This window comes from Metarhizium album, assembly GCF_000804445.1.
Source record: "Metarhizium album ARSEF 1941 chromosome Unknown scaffold_5, whole genome shotgun sequence".
Taxonomy (NCBI): domain Eukaryota; kingdom Fungi; phylum Ascomycota; class Sordariomycetes; order Hypocreales; family Clavicipitaceae; genus Metarhizium; species Metarhizium album.
The window spans coordinates 920,520-937,525 of record NW_024467579.1 but is presented as its reverse complement, the minus strand read 5'-3'; the positions used below and the strand labels follow the sequence as shown (position 1 = coordinate 937,525).

The 17,006-nt window shown below is 48.7% G+C and overlaps 7 protein-coding genes across 7 annotated transcripts; 2 read left to right on the top strand and 5 right to left on the bottom strand.

The window, feature by feature from the left end:
* Positions 1 to 291: 291 nt before the first annotated feature.
* MAM_02997 (SNF8 family protein) lies at positions 292 to 1,356 on the bottom strand (the record flags this gene model as incomplete). The annotated part of the gene is made up of 1 exon (XM_040821796.1): positions 292 to 1,356. The coding sequence occupies one exon, from the start codon at positions 1,354 to 1,356 to the stop codon at positions 292 to 294; it is 1,065 nt and encodes a 354-aa protein (XP_040680365.1).
* A 923-nt stretch (positions 1,357 to 2,279) lies between these two features.
* On the bottom strand, positions 2,280 to 4,415 carry MAM_02996 (uncharacterized protein; the record flags this gene model as incomplete). Its single annotated transcript, XM_040821795.1, has 1 exon — positions 2,280 to 4,415. One exon carries the CDS (start codon positions 4,413 to 4,415, stop codon positions 2,280 to 2,282), a length of 2,136 nt encoding a protein of 711 aa, XP_040680364.1.
* Positions 4,416 to 5,098: 683 nt separating this feature from the next.
* MAM_02995 (Bud13) lies at positions 5,099 to 6,079 on the top strand (the record flags this gene model as incomplete). Its single annotated transcript, XM_040821794.1, has 1 exon — positions 5,099 to 6,079. One exon carries the CDS (start codon positions 5,099 to 5,101, stop codon positions 6,077 to 6,079), a length of 981 nt encoding a protein of 326 aa, XP_040680363.1.
* Positions 6,080 to 6,183: 104 nt separating this feature from the next.
* Positions 6,184 to 8,195, bottom strand: MAM_02994 (transcription initiation factor IIF subunit alpha; the record flags this gene model as incomplete). The annotated part of the gene is made up of 3 exons (XM_040821793.1): positions 6,184 to 6,395; positions 6,483 to 6,975; positions 7,035 to 8,195. The coding sequence occupies 3 exons, from the start codon at positions 8,193 to 8,195 to the stop codon at positions 6,184 to 6,186; spliced, it is 1,866 nt and encodes a 621-aa protein (XP_040680362.1).
* Positions 8,196 to 9,366: 1,171 nt separating this feature from the next.
* MAM_02993 (transposase) lies at positions 9,367 to 10,710 on the bottom strand (the record flags this gene model as incomplete). Its single annotated transcript, XM_040821792.1, has 1 exon — positions 9,367 to 10,710. The coding sequence occupies one exon, from the start codon at positions 10,708 to 10,710 to the stop codon at positions 9,367 to 9,369; it is 1,344 nt and encodes a 447-aa protein (XP_040680361.1).
* An 892-nt stretch (positions 10,711 to 11,602) lies between these two features.
* Positions 11,603 to 14,818, top strand: MAM_02992 (Poly(A) RNA polymerase cid13; the record flags this gene model as incomplete). Its single annotated transcript, XM_040821791.1, has 1 exon — positions 11,603 to 14,818. The coding sequence occupies one exon, from the start codon at positions 11,603 to 11,605 to the stop codon at positions 14,816 to 14,818; it is 3,216 nt and encodes a 1,071-aa protein (XP_040680360.1).
* Positions 14,819 to 15,269: 451 nt separating this feature from the next.
* Positions 15,270 to 16,763, bottom strand: MAM_02991 (uncharacterized protein; the record flags this gene model as incomplete). The annotated part of the gene is made up of 1 exon (XM_040821790.1): positions 15,270 to 16,763. One exon carries the CDS (start codon positions 16,761 to 16,763, stop codon positions 15,270 to 15,272), a length of 1,494 nt encoding a protein of 497 aa, XP_040680359.1.
* Positions 16,764 to 17,006: the final 243 nt, after the last annotated feature.

Genomic DNA, 17,006 nt, shown 5'->3' with positions numbered 1-17,006 from the left:
GATGTATATATTACACAATACAGTTTATCAATCGCCACAGTTGCAGACGAAATGGCGAAGCCTGTCATTCTTCATAAGTTCTACTCCCAGTCTATAGCCAGAGAACCGACGTCCAAGTGTCTTCAATGAGAAGCCAGTCGATCGTCATGTTAGGTCGCCCTTGCCTCAGGCAAAAGCGCGATCCATTTGGTAGCAGACCTCATATAGCCTGATTTCTCACCATTACGACCGGTAATCATGTTCTGAGTATATTTCCGCATCTGAAAGGTAACCGAAAACGTTCGAATATTTCTAGATGTGATCGAGAGATAGACCGGCGACTTGTTTCTCGATCGCCTGAGTCTTTGATTTGTCGCTTTCTGAAACAATTTCGGTAGGGATGTCCGGCAGCTTTGCTAATTCGTTATGCATTTCCTTTATTTCGTGGGCCTCCTGCACCTCCTCCTTCTTTTCTTTGGTCAAACGCGCTGCCTCTCGGGTTTCGGTCTCTAGTGCTTCCAATTCGTCCTGTATTTCTAACTCATCGATAGTTTCTCCTGTAGATTCTGCCAAGATCGCTGCTACCTCATCCACCTCTGACATCTGTTCTCGGATTTGGTGCATCACTTCGTCGACCCTATCGCTGCCTCCGACTCGGGTATTGATACTCCGTAAGGCATTGGCGGATGATTTCATCACGGCTACAAGCTGAACTTGATCCGATGCTTGCTGCAGCTTGGCAGCTATGTCCTCAAGTTGGTTTAGTGTGGCGTATCGCTTTACAAGCGAGGATTCAGCCAGCTTCCTAGATTTCAGCGAAGCCTGAGCAGCGACCCGGTTGTTTTTTGAGAGTGCGCTCTTTATCTCGCGGTTGAGAGAATCGACTCGAAGGTTGAGAGCTACAGTTTGATGTCGAAGATTCGCAGTCAGTTCTTTTACCGACGCTATTGCAACATCTTCTGGGCCTATATTCGACCTGTCTGAAGAACTTCGAATGCGTATTATGTCGCCATTGTAGTCGATGAATCCCTTATCCCTGGACAAGAAGGTGAGCAGTACCTCCAAGTCTTGGTCCGAGAGACACTGACCAGCCACTAATGTCGGCGCGAACAGAGACTGGAATTGTAATCTAGTAAAAGTTCGGTCGAAGTTGGAAGTCCGTCCAGCAACCTGCTGTTTGAATTCCTGGAACACTGTCTCGAGATTGCTCATGACAACATATTGCCCAGCAGGAACGCTATCTTCGCCACTAATCCTATCCTTGATACCAAGCTGTCTGAAGGTCCACTCTGCAGCGTTCCAAGATATAGAGGCCAAATTATGCGTGAGAGTCGCAGCTGGCGGTTGAAAGAAATTTTTGACAGAGGTGAATTTCATTTCAGCTATGGCGTGTCGTATTACAGTCCCCAAGGCCAGTGGTTGACCATACCGCCTGCTTTCGAAATAGCGAGGAAGGTTTTCATCAACGCTCAAGACCAATAGGCTTGGATTGTGTCCACGACCTGAAATAAGGCCCTTCAAGGACAAGGATGATAATGCCTCTTGCCAAGCAACGATATTTGCACGGTACCCATCTGGGTTTAGTGTTTTCTGTGGCCGAAAGTCGCTGTAGAGTGATGGTAATCGTGCTCTGCAAACACACAGTACGGATTAGTATTATATTGAAAAACAGTGAATACAGAGGATTCCAGCTCGCAATGGTTCATTACTTTCGAAAGTTTTTGTCGTGCTCGGATAGAAATTCGGCCAGATCATCCATGACGCCTCCCCAAAGCAAAATTTAGGAGTGATAAGCGGCCTGTCGCCCTGAAACTTCAGTAGATGAGAGATTCAAGTCCGATAGGATCACATCCCGGCGTCTCGTGCTAGCTGGAAAATAATACAGGTGCTTCTTGACTCTTGTTATTAATCCTGCCGATGCTGGAGCAAGAGTGCTAGACGCGTGGGGACGTGGACAGCCCATTTTCCGGCTTGGATGCTGGTTGGCTAGCCTGGTGGTACTACCAGGTTTGGAGCGCATGATGTCAGTACGGAGAACCTAGGTCGGTACTTGGGGCAATTCCTGGCTCTTGGCTCTTACTGGAAATGCTCCTTGGTACGTTTTCGGACTTCAAGCACACAGCTCCATTCGGGTCATTTGCAGTCGTGGGTTATTGCACGTTACCTAGGTATGAACCTAACAGCTTTTTTTTTTTTACGAGCTACGAACAACTGTTTGGTGGCCCCGTTGAAGGCGAGAATTGATATGCCTCGCTTTTTTTTGATGGGGATCAATCCGGTTCCAACATTCTCGTGATGGCCTAATCGATGGTATTCTCTCCTCGAAGTGGCGCCGTTTCCAACATGCCAGTTCTCGACACCGTGCTTGCCCTCTTCAATGGCAAATTCGAAAATTCCTGACTTTCAACGTCTATGAATGGAGTGCTCCCCTCCCTCTCCAGATCAGATCCATCAGCATCATGAAGGTCAAGTTTCTTGAGAACCTCGAGCCTCAGGGAGTGCATGTATTCTTCTGCGGTTCGAAACTGTGCTATGCCTTTGTTATGGGGCAGATTCCCGTAGATCTTGTGACACTCACTCAGACATCTTTGCGCTGGAAGATATTTGCCCTGCTGGTCCCAGGCTTGCGCGGCCAGTATGCTCCATACGGCAGCTTTGCGATGTCGAGTACCCCAACCCCAGCTGCCCACGCCGACTTTGGATAAGTAGCAAATACAGAGGCGCTCCTTAAGTAAAGCATCGCCGACTGGCCCCAGGATTCTGGCTTCAAGTAACCGAAGACCCCATTTGCTGGCATCATCAACATACGCACCCCCTTTTGCCCTCAACAACTCCAGGCTCAGCAGCAAACACCGAATGGCACCAAGTGGCGCACTACATCTTGTGTTATATGAATAAAATGCCGACTCGAGCATTTGATCAATTGAGTCGGCGCGTGCCTTGAAAGTCGAGTTTGGCGGCGCGATCAGCAAGCTAACAGCTGCCATTTCGTTGGTAGCGGCATGATACTTCCATGCTTTTGATTCACTAAAATCAGATCGCAACAGTTCATATGTTGAGTGAGCCAACTTCCAGTCTCGCAACATGAAAGCAAAGTCTGCAAGCTTTCGAATGATAGCTTCGGCCGAATCGGCGCGGTAATACCCTAGATGATCATAGTGGTCTCTTGAGTTGAGGCTCCCGCTTGAGGAAGACTTTGAGGTGTTTCCAAATCCCGTCCATTTTCGAGACAGATTCATGAAACGACCTGCAATGCCTCTTCGGCGTGATGCAACCTGGTCGTTCCATATTGAGATGTGCCGTTCCATGGTGGGAACGATTGACTGTGTGACCATTTCCCGAACAAATGTTCGGATTGCCGTTGCATCAGATTCGAAAATGTACTGCGTGGGATCTTCAAAATCTTCCCCATTCTCACTCTTGTGAATCCTGGCTAGCTCCTCGGCAGCGGCCATCCAATCACTGCATGGCAGTGGTATACTGTCGTCGTCCGTTTCCGCGCTTTTACTACATCGCAGTCGAAGGAGGTGGCAATGCAGACCCAAGTGACGTTTCATCTGCTCAAATAAGCCCATGGACCGGGTGATGTCATCATTCTCTTCATCGTGGACAAGCACATAATATCTAAGGTAATCGTTGTCCACCCAATTGGGAAGCATTCTGCTGCCCTGGTAACTCTCAGAGTATAATTTCCTCAATTCTTCAATAGGCGCACTATTTCGAGAGCTGATAGCTATGACACAAGCCACAGGATGCGCGAAAGTTTCGTGAGGTGTAATCGACATGCCAGATAACAATCGCCTCAGATATAGGGAATAGTACGGCGATGCAGAATCACGATCCAGACCTTGCTGTAACGCCTCCACCGATGGTGAGGGAAGCCTGGGAATAGACCGTTCAGCAAAGGATAAATGCCGGTCAACAACATTCTCAATTTGAGCAAGAGCAATCTTGTCTCTCTCTGCGCTTTCTTGAGCGTCATTGGGGTCTGTGTTGATCAGTGTTTGTTGAGGATCCGAGGTTGAAGGACCTGAATGACGAATATTTTCACCCAGTTTCGTGAATCTGATAGCGAAGTCCTCATATACGCGGCTTATTCCATGACTATCTCGTACGGTGATGTTGCCTTGGATCTTCTCTCCAAAGGGCCGCAACAACTCCCAGAGACCATTCCGAAAACCTTTTTTTTTAATTAGAACTTCTGTATCTTCAGAAGCGTATACTGATACGTTTGGGATGAAAGCTTGAATAATTTCATGCACAGGTTCCCCTGGCTTTTCAAAGACTGAATCTGGTATGCCGCGTCCGGGATAAGCATCGAATACGGGTTCTGAAATAGTTGTACCCCGAGAGCCTTGTATAGCTGGTGACATTGGCCTAGAGCTAGGAGGAGACAATGTAGAAGCGTACAAGGAGACTGCAGACAGATTGGACATCCTGGAAGGTAAACTAGAGTCTGAAGGAGATGAAGGACGACTTTCGGCAGCAGATGTTGAATTCCTGGCTCTCGCATTCTTCATAGAGGCTGTCGTAGTAGCAAATCGTAGTTTTTGAAGCGCATCGTTCGGATATGCATGTTTTTCAGGAGATGGCATCGAGGCGACGTGTTGGGGTGTTAAAGGCGTTGGCTAGAAGCTTGTCCTGAAAAACTACTGCGGTCGCTGAGGAGTCGCTGCGAAATGGATTGACAAGCTTTGAAGAATCTAAGTGAAATGTCGCATATTGTAATGCATTCGATGCGAAAAATGGAGATGGCATGCTTCACCTGGGACTTCCTGGTGCTGTAGAGAGGTTTCCACACAGATTTGTGAGTCTGTGACCAAGCAAGATCATCGCCGAGGATGGCCGACATGATTGGGGTTTGGGCGTATATGTTTATTACATAAGCATGCCTAGGTAAGGTTGCTTGGCGAGCTAACGTGAAGTACCGGGTACTTGATCTCCCTGAGAAGCAATACGGAGAACTTCGTATGTACAACTGCGCTTTGCTGGTCGCATTCTTGATCCTTGAAGTCGAACCGAGTGGTGAGTGCAACTGCGGCTCATCCCAGCTGGGGACAGTTCGATTAAGGACTTCTGCAACCTTACAATCAGAAAAGGGTTCTGCAAATATATCGACATGCCTTCGGATTTGGCAAATTACCTGGCCTCTCGGTACCTCGTCGCAGACCCCAAGCCTCGCTCCAAGAAGCGCAAACGAAAACAATCTACAGCCAGTGGACTTGTCATCACGGATGACGATGATACATCTTGGAGTCAACCAGAAGCTGCTGATGATAGGCATGGAGAAGAGCTACCATTTACGGTTCCCGGCACTACGTTGGAATTCCGTAAAGCAGCCAAGAGCAAATGGAAGAGTTTGGGTGACATAGAGGGAGACACAGATACGGCGGCCGCTGACGCAATTCTCGCTTCGACTGCTGCGGAAAACGAATCTAGACGGACCATGGATGATGAAATCCCGACAATTGAGACGAACGATGGGTTAGTTATGATGAGCGACGGTACCCATGCTGGTCTCCAAAGTGCCGCTGCGGTGTCTGCTCAGCTCCAACGAAGACAAAGGGAAGAACGCAAGGAGTTTGAGCGTGACAGAAAATTTGCGGAGGAAGAAGAAACCGTTTATCGCGATGCGACGGGACGGAGAATTGATATATCCATGAAACGGGCTGAAGCCAGAAAAGCTGCTGCGGAGGCTGAAGATAAGGCACAGCTAGCGAAACAAGCTCTCAAAGGGACCGTACAGATGAACGAGGCGCAAAAACGGAGAAACCAAGTTGAAGAGGCGAAGCTCCTTCCATTTTCTCGGAGCGCGGATGATGAAGTTATGAACAACGAACTGAAGCAACAGGACAGGTGGAACGACCCAATGCTTGAATTTATAAGGGATAGGGCAAACAAAGGAAGGTCTCAACAGTCTGCTACAAGGCGCCGACCGATGTATGCTGGCGCAGCCCCGCCAAATCGATATGGTATCAAACCTGGGTATCGCTGGGATGGGGTCGATCGAGGGACAGGACTTGAGACGGAGAGGTTTAACGCGAAAAATCGGCGGGACAGAATCAAGGGCCTGGATTACTCGTGGCAAATGGATGAATAGTTGTATACACCGCAAGATACCCCATAAATCTTTTATGTCAACGCTACATACGTCCATGCTTATGCTTGTCTTCTCGGAGACTAGAATCATCTCTGGAGAAGCGCCTATCTTCGGCGCCTAAGCCGCTTATCCGGCCCGTAGTCACAGAGCTGCTTCACCAATTTTATCCATTCGCCTCTTGGCATTTGGCCTGAGCGGTCGCCAACCCTACCATGGAAATGCTTTATCAGATCGGTAATGGCAATGCCATCGGCCGGTATCTTGTCTAGTATTTCCCAAGGTTCAATTCCAGCGGTCTGTGTAGTCGCTAATGTAGCTGAAGCGAGAAAGGTTAGCAGGCATCAATAGTCGGAAAGCAGACAGACTGAGCACACAGAAATTTGGAATCATCAGCGAAACTTACCGGCGGTTGCTGGATTCGGGCTGCCAGCCCTCGATGCGACTGGCGTTCCTCTCCCACTATTACCGACCATCTTTGTTCCCTTTCTAGGAGCGACAGCGCCGTCGGACATCTCTGTAGTCGTGGCTTCCGCATCGCTACCGGAACCATGTCCGACTTTGCCTCGCCGGACTGCGTTTGGCTGGGAGACAGGCGTGCCTGCACGGCTCCCACTGCCTAATAGAGACGATTTCTTCATCTTCTTGCGCGATGACTCATTCCCGCTCGACTCCGATAATGCTGGAGATCCAGCTCGTTTTAGAGACTTAGTCTTCTTGGTCAACTCTCCTTGTTTCTGTTTCCCTTGTGGTGTCATTGATCTCTTGGAGCCCGTCCCTTTCGCCTTATCCTTCCCATCACCTTGTGTTTCTTTGTTATCTGCATCCTTCTTGTCATCCTTCTTCTTCTCTCCTTCTCCCTCGTCTTGTTCATAGTCGCCGCTTGATTCTTCGTCAGACTACAGTTCATTGTTAGTTTGATTTGACAGCATGACGGAAAAGAAAGACCTGAGCATACCGAGCTACTCCAAGGATTCTCCTCAGAGTCGTCGCTTTCATATATATCTTCTCGATCCCGTTTAATCAGAGCCTTTTTAGTACTCTTGCCATATTTTTGTCGCTCCAGTTCTTCTCGCAACTGTTCCTGCAATTCTTTATCGACTTCCTGTTCATCGCCGTCCCCGAACAAGTTTGCTCCCAGCTGCTCTCGACGTATCCTGTCTTTTGACTCTTTAGTGTCGTCGTCCTCCATGCGCTCGAAATACGGCGTCTCGTCATCATCTTGAAATTCATCTCCAGATACATCCAGTTCGTCATGGTCAAGCTTCTCTGATCGTGACGCAGCTTTAAAGGTGTCACTCTCTGTCTTAATCATCTGGCCACGGCCGGAAAGGAGCTTCCTCGTTGCCTCAAGATCACTCTGCCCAGCCCGCTTCTCCTCGTCCTTCATTATCCATCTGCCAACATCGACCTTTCTGTTCATGAATGCTTCCGCTTGATCAATCGTGAAGGGTTGAAAAGGTGGTTTTGCACCAAACCTATACCACTTTTCTAGAGGCACCATGCGAAAGACGGCTTTGTCAATCATGAAGGCCACGTTTGCTTCAGACAGGGCAGCAACATAGCTGCCGACCCACACGTTCTTTCCATCTGCATCTTCAAGGTGCCAAGGTAAGGCTTCTTCATACCGAAGATCTGATTCCTTCTTGGCTGCCTCGGACTTTGGAGCCCTGTTAAACATGGTTTTTTCCTCCTTTTGTTTCTTGGGACGTTTAGGATTGTTGTCTTTGGCCACTGGAGCAATCTTTGCAAGATCAATTGCGCGTTGGGCCTCCCGTTCGGCTTTAGCTTGCGCCAGCCTCTCCGCCTCCTTCTCCTCGACTTGAGGTGGTTCCGGTTCCTCCACCTTGGTCGCTCTTCCGGGAGGAGGCTGTCGAGCGTCTCGTCTGTGTAGTGTCACCGGACGAGCAAAATCGTCCTGATCTGTGGGGTCGACGGGAGAGTCGGAAGCACGAGCCTGAGAGAACCTCATGAGGTGGTAGCGCATGCCTTCCATCAAGGACTTTTTGGTCGTCATTATAGGAATATCATTATATTGATACTGAGGAGGAGGTTCGGACCAGCCGCCGTACTGTTTCCGTTGATCATCACAGCTTGTTTTGGAACCGTTCAGGCTCATCTGTTTTCCTGTCACAGGAATTTGTTTCACCGCAGGTTTTCCTGGATTTTTTCTAGAGGGTGCAACAAGAGGATTGACTGGTCGGGGCCGCTTTCTCATCGGGCGTAATGGGTTCGGCTTCTGATTACGATGAGCTCCATTCTGATCCATAGAGGGTTGCCCGGCCATGGTAAGTAGTATGCTCAGACGAGGAGTCGACGTCTTATATTATTGGCTTGAGCAGACACTGCTACGTTTAAGCTAGTGACCAAGGACAGGCGTTTTTTGAGCAGATATCAGGCCACCAAGTAGATGAAGAGTGCTTTTTACCAGATCAATGTCAAGTTGTAAATATATCCTCGTCTGGAGGGGTTGAGATCGTCTATTTACGGTCGGCTCGCGATGTTGACGGAGCCGTCACGGTTCCGAAGGAGTTCAGACGGCCGTATAGAGTCTTCTTCCGAGGTGATGCAGGCCACTTGGTCGTCTCGGGGTATTCTTTCGGGGGCGTTGTTTTGACGCGGAGAGAACAAATTGATTCGCGACCGGCTGATTTGAGTGATCGAGAAGTCGGCCGAAGCGATAATGAGGCTGCCCTAGCTGAAACGTAGTAACAGTGAGTTTCAAGGCGAAATATTGTAGCCGCGCTGGTTGGTGCAATCTCCAAGTTTAAGAAGGTGTTGGACACGGTGTGGGATAGAAGAGTGAAGAAAGGACGACGACGACTCCTAATGAGCAGTCGAGAGCATCAAAGGAACTACGAAGTCTGCGCCGACCATCTAGTGACGGTGGGTGGGTCCAGCCACCAATTCACGGGATGCTGTCTGTGCATCTGTGGCCAAGCATGTACTGAAAACACTACTCCGTAAGTACAGAGGGCAGTCTAGCATGATAGACCTCAGGCATTCAAGCCGCTGCAAATTGGTGCTAACTCAAAAATGAAACTGACTTTGATGAAGTCAGTAAATCTCTGCCAACAACGTCAACCTCTTTATACTGAGTATGTACCAAGACATTCGGACAGGTGAGAAATCACGCCATGATTTATTTCAAAACCCCAAGCTCTCGACAAGCCCATATCTACGAATTTGAAGCTCGTAGCTGGCGGTTGGGTCAAAGGTCCCGGGAGCTGACGCTGGCACTCGGGCACTCGGGCATGCACGTCGGGCAGCTACCTACCTAGGTACCTACTTTAAGTACTATTGCGTGCAAACTCAGGCTCAAGGGATGTATCGTCTTCTAATACCTCCCCTAGCTTGTTGGCAACCTTATTTATCTGCCTGAGTGTTGTGGGCGTCTCAAAGTCGGAAGAGTTGTTGTGATATAACGGCGGCGGCGATGGTGTTGATGTGTAAATTGCAGCTCGTTGTTCAAGGGCCTCAATTACAGGCTGTGGATTGTAGGGTGAAATTCCAGTTTTTCGAAAGGCTGTGAGAATAGTAGTAGTCTTGAAAGCTTGTTTTCGTACAGCTTGAATGCAAGCAAGGAATTCAATCTTTGTAATATTCAACACGCCGTCTCGAACAATGATATCCAACGCCTTTGCATGATAATGCTTTAGTGGCTGAAATATCACAACATCAAGAGGTTGAAGGATGTGTGTAAGGTGCGAGGGCAACGCAAAGGGAATTATATCGTGCTGTTCGCAGTATTCAACGAATTCAATTGTATGGTGTGATCCGTGGCCATCTAGGATTAAAAGGCGATATCTGCCTATTGGCGTTGCAAATTCCTGAAAATGCTGTATCCAAGCAACTGCAATTTCGTCATTCGTAAAGCCGGTTGGTGAGACTGTTATTTTGGTATTAGCTTCAAGCTCCTTTATCCGATACCAGGACTCCATGTGTTTTTGCCCTGTAAGGATAAGAAAGGCAGGAATAACTTTGCCGCCAGCAGAAATGCATTCTATTGCTGTTGCAGTCTCCCTGTTTTCTGGCATTGAAAATAGATGCGCTCTTCTTCGCTTTGTAACAACTAAATGGTCCTTTCCCATTCCAATACGAAAGCCAGTCTCATCCATATTCCAGATATCTTCAGGAGGGACTCCGTACTGCTGAATAGCCTCTTTAAGCTTGTTGTAATAAGAAAGAGCTCTTGTCACATCTTCTGAAGCTTTTCGACTTGAATCAATCTTTTTTTGAAGACCTTTATGATAGTGATGCCGCTGGATAAAGCGTGTAGTCCATCGCGTTCCAACTTGCCTAGGCGGGGCAGTTGACGATGCCCTCTCTTTTAGGATGTAATTTGCAGCATCTGTAATGAATTCAGGTCGTACAGCGAAGTTGGCCTTATCAAGGCGATCGATATAGTTACATAAAGCAACTTCCTCTTCTCGTGAAAGCATTGTATTTCTTGCTGGATGGCCTTTCCTAGCAGGAACGCCGTTAGCACGTCGTTGAAGCCGGCTACGAGGCACGTTGAATTTCTTCGCCACAGAGCGAATTTTTGCACCTGGATTTTCCTCAATATACTCAAGAGCCTCGTTGACACGTAATTCGACATCGCTTTTTGCCGTTTGGACGCTAGTTGCAGCCATTTTCGCGGTTCAACGCGTCTAGGTTGAAAATTGGCCCGCCTTGGTGTCCGGCCCGCCTTGCTGTCGAGCACCACCTTTGGTGGTGAGGGCTTTTGCTAGCCGAACCACATAAAGTGGGGCGGGCACGATTAGGTACTAGGTAGCTACCAGTTGCTGGTTCGAATGTTGACGTCCTCCTGGCAGAGTCCAGGGCGTCTGGGTCTGGACCAGGCTCACGCAACAGCGTTCGCCTGCGCCGCTTCATTTGCTGCATCTTGCTATTGATTGATTGAAATGATCTTCTCTCCCTGCCTTTTCGGCCTCTCCATGCAAGAGAATTTGAAATTGACGCACCAGATATCCAGTAACTACTTCTTAAGTACCTAGGTACCGTCTACTTACTTGGCACTAATAGGTACTTACCTAAGTACTTAGTAGGTACTTAGGTAGCCACGCACCTGCTACGTCTCCACTCGTCTTGCGCAGAGAGTTATTCATCGTTCAGAACCAACTGCGACAAACTCTCAGCCAGATCTGTGGTGAATCCCAGTCGACCTGAATTACTAAAGCCTGCACTGCTCTGTATCGCAACTGGGTTGCCGGACTTGGCAACGGAAGAGCCAACATTGACTTCTCGCTTTCTCACACCCGCAATTCCGTTGCGCCAATCGACAAACTTGTATAACTACTTTGTGTGTTTTTCTTGCGCATTCCCGGCGCGCATTTTCGACTTGTCCGCCCTCATATCGGATTCTACTCATATAACATGATTTTGGACAAGCTCTTCTCATTGCTCCCACATTTGCGGTCGCTCATAGAGTCAGCAAACTAGATTCCTGGGCCAAGGTGTCGCCACTCTCCCGCACAGGGCCTCAGCTAAGCGTTAGTGTGTAAAACAACTCCGGCCATCGCCATGGAAGATTATCGAAATGAAGGACCGCAAGGGCTCGAGGATCGACTCCGGGGGCTGATCCTTGTCAACCAGGTGTCTCCAAGCACCGGATCGGATCGAGGACCTGACATGTCGAGCCTCGCATCTGAAAAGACATCTGGTACACCTTCCTACTCGCGTTCTGTCCCTTCGTCTGAGCGGGTTTCGAAAACTTCGCCAGCTCCAGGCGCCCGGAATGATATACAGCCTTCCAGAACTGGCAGAAGACGGCCAAACCAGGCCCAAAGACGCCAGATGAGTTCTGAACTCTCTATTGCCTTGAGTTCACAGTGGCAGTCTTTGAATCAAAACTCTGTGCTGCCTGCCGCAAGCTATAACAGCCCCTCATTCCACCGTCCAGGCGTAGACGGAGGCATCTACAGCTTGTCTGCGACTAGCGGATTAAGGCAGCCGGAGCCGGCCATTCGCCCAGAGCCGAGACCGAGAAATACAGAAGTCAACAATTGCACTACTCCCCAGTTCTCGGGATCATCGGAGTTCTGCCGGTCTCAAGCTGACCGTTCTCAGATGTCTAGCTGGCATCAACAATCTTTCCCTCCTCAGAGCCCCCGAAACATTCAAGCTCAACACCACATCAGTCGTCGACAGTATTTCAACCGGGAAGATGTCATAACTCAAGCTGCCTTACTTGACAGCCTTTGCTTCCAAGTGGTTCGCAATTCTGAGATAGAAAGAGATGAAATTGCCCAAAAAGAGTCTTTCAGACAAAAGGTTGAACGTATCTGCCAAGAGACAATTTCTGATTTTGAACAGAACACGTTGGGTTCGCCGCATTTTCCGAGTTTGTCTGTTGAGCTTAAATGCTTCGGAAGTTTGTCATCTGGATTCGCCACAAAAGCCTCAGACATGGACTTGGGACTATTTTCCCCGTTTTCTAGTATGCAGCCAGACGCTCCAGGATCAGCTATACCTCGAATGCTGGAGAAAGCATTCCTAGATGTCGGATTCGGTGCCAGATTGCTCAGTCGCACAAGGGTGCCAATTATCAAGCTGTGTGAGAAACCGCCAGAAGAACTTCGTCACGCATTGCTTTTGGAACGGTTGAAGTGGGAAAACGGTGTAGGGAATGCCGACGCTTCAGAGGACCAAGAAGAATATGAACCCGACTCAAGATCTAACGAGACTGCTGGCAACATTACGATGGGCGACCATGAAGTTAAGGCTGCTCCAGCGTCCGAGTTTGGACTTCCTGCCAGGGGCGATGGCCGAGAATATCAACGCTTGCAGTTGAAACAAAATTCTCAAAGCTCACTTCAATCGTATTATGCATTGGCTAAGAGGGTTTTGAGAAGAGCTGGAGCCCGTGATGTTACAGCATCCAATTATCGTGAGCTTTCTGATATGGAGTGGGCGACTCTTAGTGAGGTCTGTCAAGCGTTTGTGCGCGGATTACGCGACGCTGAGCTTCGACGCCGATTGGAGTCCTGTTCCTCCTTGTCATTTGGGACCCCTTGGTCAGCGACAAGCCATCGGTCTCTTTCTGGAATTTATGTACAGGCAGAGGGCGAGCAAACTTGTTTGGCATGGGACAATTGGTCTTCGAAAACGTCCATATGTGATCCCAATGAGCAGGTTACGGAAGCCATGAGTGCGTGGAGGGATGTCCAGCATAGAACGGATTTTGGAACGGATCCGCTTACATTTAACCGAGACTTAAATTCTGCATTCGAGAAGATGAAGCGGCTGCCACTAATCCAACTGTGTCGATTGGAGCAAGACGTACATGAACCCGCAGCACAGTATCATCTGCGAGCACAAGGGATCGTGGGTAGCCTTGCCAAATTGGAAACGAACATGTCAGATTTGGCACTGAAGGCCGTTGCCTTGCGGTACATTACAGGAATCAATGACGACAGGCTTCGTCAGGATATGATGTCTGCGGTGCAGGAGTCACAGCATTCCATGGGACTCGACGAACTAGGAAAGAAGCACGAATGCCTCGATCTTGCTTACGAACTCGAAAAAGCCGTTGCCAACAATCTGTATGACGATAATTTTGTTTCAGTCATCAAAGACTACATGGAAGTATTGCGGACGCCACTAGTCAAGGTTACTCGGGATCAGCAAGTTGCGAGATTTGCTATTCCAGTAACTCCAGCTGTATTTTCATTGCTCTCCTCTATGCGACAACTTCAGGATCCTCGAAAGTTGGCGGTCAAACGGCCAAGGGACAGATACCAAGATGCCCTGGAGTTCCCATCTGGTGGAGTTGGCGTTCAATGTGACATCAATTTCTCGGCCCACCTTGCTCTCCAAAATACTTTGCTTCTCCGTTGCTACTCCCTTACAGACACTCGAGTTCGACCCATGGTCTTGTTCGTCAAGAGATGGGCTAAAGTTCGGGGGATAAATTCTGGGTACCGCGGCACACTGGGAAGCTATGGCTATGTTTTGATGGTGTTACACTATCTTGTCAACATTGCAAAGCCGTTCGTTTGCCCCAATCTCCAGCAACTTGCCCCTTCCATATCTTCACCTTGGCCCCGTCCTAGCAACCTGGACATGCCAATGTGCCAGGGATACAATGTTGAGTTCTGGAGCAGTGAGAGCGAAATAATGCATCTTGCAAACAGCCATCAACTTAACCAAAACACCGAAAGTATTGGCCAGCTCCTTCGAGGCTTTTTCGAATACTTTGCTCAAAACGGACCATTGAGCCGTGGGTTTGGCAAGGGATTCGATTGGGGAAGGGACGTCCTTAGCCTTCGTACCTTCGGTGGCCTGGTGACAAAGCAAGAAAAAGGCTGGACCGGGGCTAAGACGGTATATGAATCTCAAAATCCCATGGGCAAAGGTTTAGTGAATCATTGCAGGGAAGAACCCTCTTCATTAAAGTCCACGTGTTCAGACTCAGTCAGGCCGAATAAGCCCCGTTCTTGGGTGACGAGTGAAAAAGGCATGCAGGGGAGAGAAGTCAGGCACAGGTATTTATTTGCCATTGAGGACCCTTTCGAATTAGACCATAATGTCGCTCGAACCGTCACACACAATGGTATTGTGTCAATCCGCGACGAATTCAGACGAGCTTGGCGGCTTATTCGGACAGCTGGGAGCGGGGGCTGGAGCGAGCCCTTGCTGGAGGAAACCAGTGAAGCAACAAACGACCAGCAAAGCTTCATAAAACTCGTGGAAGATATACATGGACCCCAGGACCAGTGGGTGCAAGCCCAGCCTTGAGCCGTTGCTTCTCGCGAGTTGCGTTATATTCGACATGATGTTGTTCAAATACAGTACATGAAGATACCCCTGGGCCACACAAGGCGTAGAGCTTTTGGATAAGGAACTATGCCTTGGAACTATGTTTCTTCATTTATGGACACAGTGCTTTGTTGTATTCAGCTCTACAGGGTATTCGACTCTCATAATACTCGGGCAAATTACAAGACCTCAGCAGATAGTGACTCTCCATTGCCTCACGCTAAACTGCAGGTAGCCTCGTTGACCGTCAGACATGAACAACTTATTTGGTATTAGATAGCTTTAGGAAATTGATAGTTCCCAGCAGCCCAGGGGAGAGCAAATACCGCAACCACTCATATTAGCTTATTTCCTCTCTTGTGTATACTATCGACTCTTTCCCCGCATAAACGTATATTCTTCCACGGCCATTCGTACCTAGCTTAGCCCTCTAACCTTCCAAATCTAGTACACTAAAGGGGTTGTTCTGATCGTAATTCGTGTTCGTGCCGCTACGCGCAGACAGAATGGACTCAGAGTCATCAGTCAAAGTTGACTCAATCCCATCGCTCTTGTCGGAATTAGGTTCATCCTCGCAGAACCTCTTGACGAAAATTGCATCGAGAGAATGCAGAGACCTACTTTGTTGAAAATCTCGTACCATTCTTAGTAGCTTAGTGGGGGGAGGATAGAGCTCTACGGGTATGAGCTCGGACAGCAATGTGCATAACTTTGTAGCTCCTGGAAGAAGTTTACCTATTTTGGGACTGAGTGCTGAACGCAAGCTTTGCTGAAGGACCCGCAGTGAGTATAGCGTCGCCTGCACCTGTGCTGCAATGTGAACATTGCCCCATGACATACTGTCCCGCGATTTCAGAGCCTGGCAGTCAAACCACTCATCAATGGTATCCGTAAGTGTTTCTCGCCCGTTCTGGAAAGATTCCATTTTGTCCAGCGCTATTGCCAAAAAAATCGAAAAGTCATTGCCAGGGAGTTGGATATCAGCGTTGAAGCACTTTGCGCATGACAGGATATCGTCGACATACTCTCTCGCGAGGAGAGGCGGCAAAAGTTTTACTTTACGACCAGCATGCAAGGCGCTCGCCACGCGCCTGAATTCCCGAATCTCTAAGCATCCATCGTTTTCAGGGAGAATATAGCTTGCGATAGAGTATGCGAGTTGGCGTATGTGAGAGCTCCGGTCCCAGGCGCTCCTCAGGCCTGGACATTCCATCAAGGAAGGTAGAAACACCTTGATGGGAGAGTTTGCAAACACATTGGAGCGTCTTAAGTGAAATTCCAGGATGAATTCGGACACCCTGGGGTCCAAATCATTCAAACAGGGTATGTCCAACGCGACTTGATGCAAGCGAGCTACTTCTGCAGACTGAATGTAATTCCCTAGAAACTCGATATAATCAGCAGACCGCGGTGCTGGCCTTGAGCACATATTGATCAATTGCGAAAGGGTTGCCTGGGGAGCTATTTTGCGTCCAAAGGCTAGTTGTATTGCTTTTTCGGGATACGCCAAGCCGATCCTGTCGAACATCTGCCTGGGTGCGAAGCCTAAAAACTTGATGCAGAGTCCCGGTTTTATGTGTAAGTCTCGGAAGAAAGTGACCTTTCCTTCCTCAAGATTGTGTACGAGCATATCAGAGTCAGACGTGATCAAGACACCGCCGTACATTGAGATATCAGCCGCACAAAAGTGGTCGGCCTCACCTGGCACAACCTCTGTTATATTCCGGTATTGAGTAGACGCCCGGAGACCATTCAACACGGCTGGCACAAGGAAGCAAGGATCTACCAGAGGGCATACATCAGTACCCCCTGATTTGTAGATATCAATATTTGCCTCATTCTCATCCGTTTCAAGGTATGATACTGGGCATCTCTGAGGGTGCGAAGCATAGAGGCGGCTCAGTCGCGTAGTAGCCCTCATCATTCTGCCCATGCGAACGTCTACTTTTGCCCGGGGTAGATAACCATCAAAATATAATTTTCTTCTACTCGATGTTTGTTAGAGGCCGCGGAATCTATTTTCTGTTTCACTGAACAGAAATAAATATGAAGGAACATTTGGGCATTTTGACACTTACATGACCACGTTGTGCAGACGTAGTGAGTCAAGCCAACCGATAGTGACACGATTGAGAAGACTGTATGATGGTTGACTGACGCCACTTGC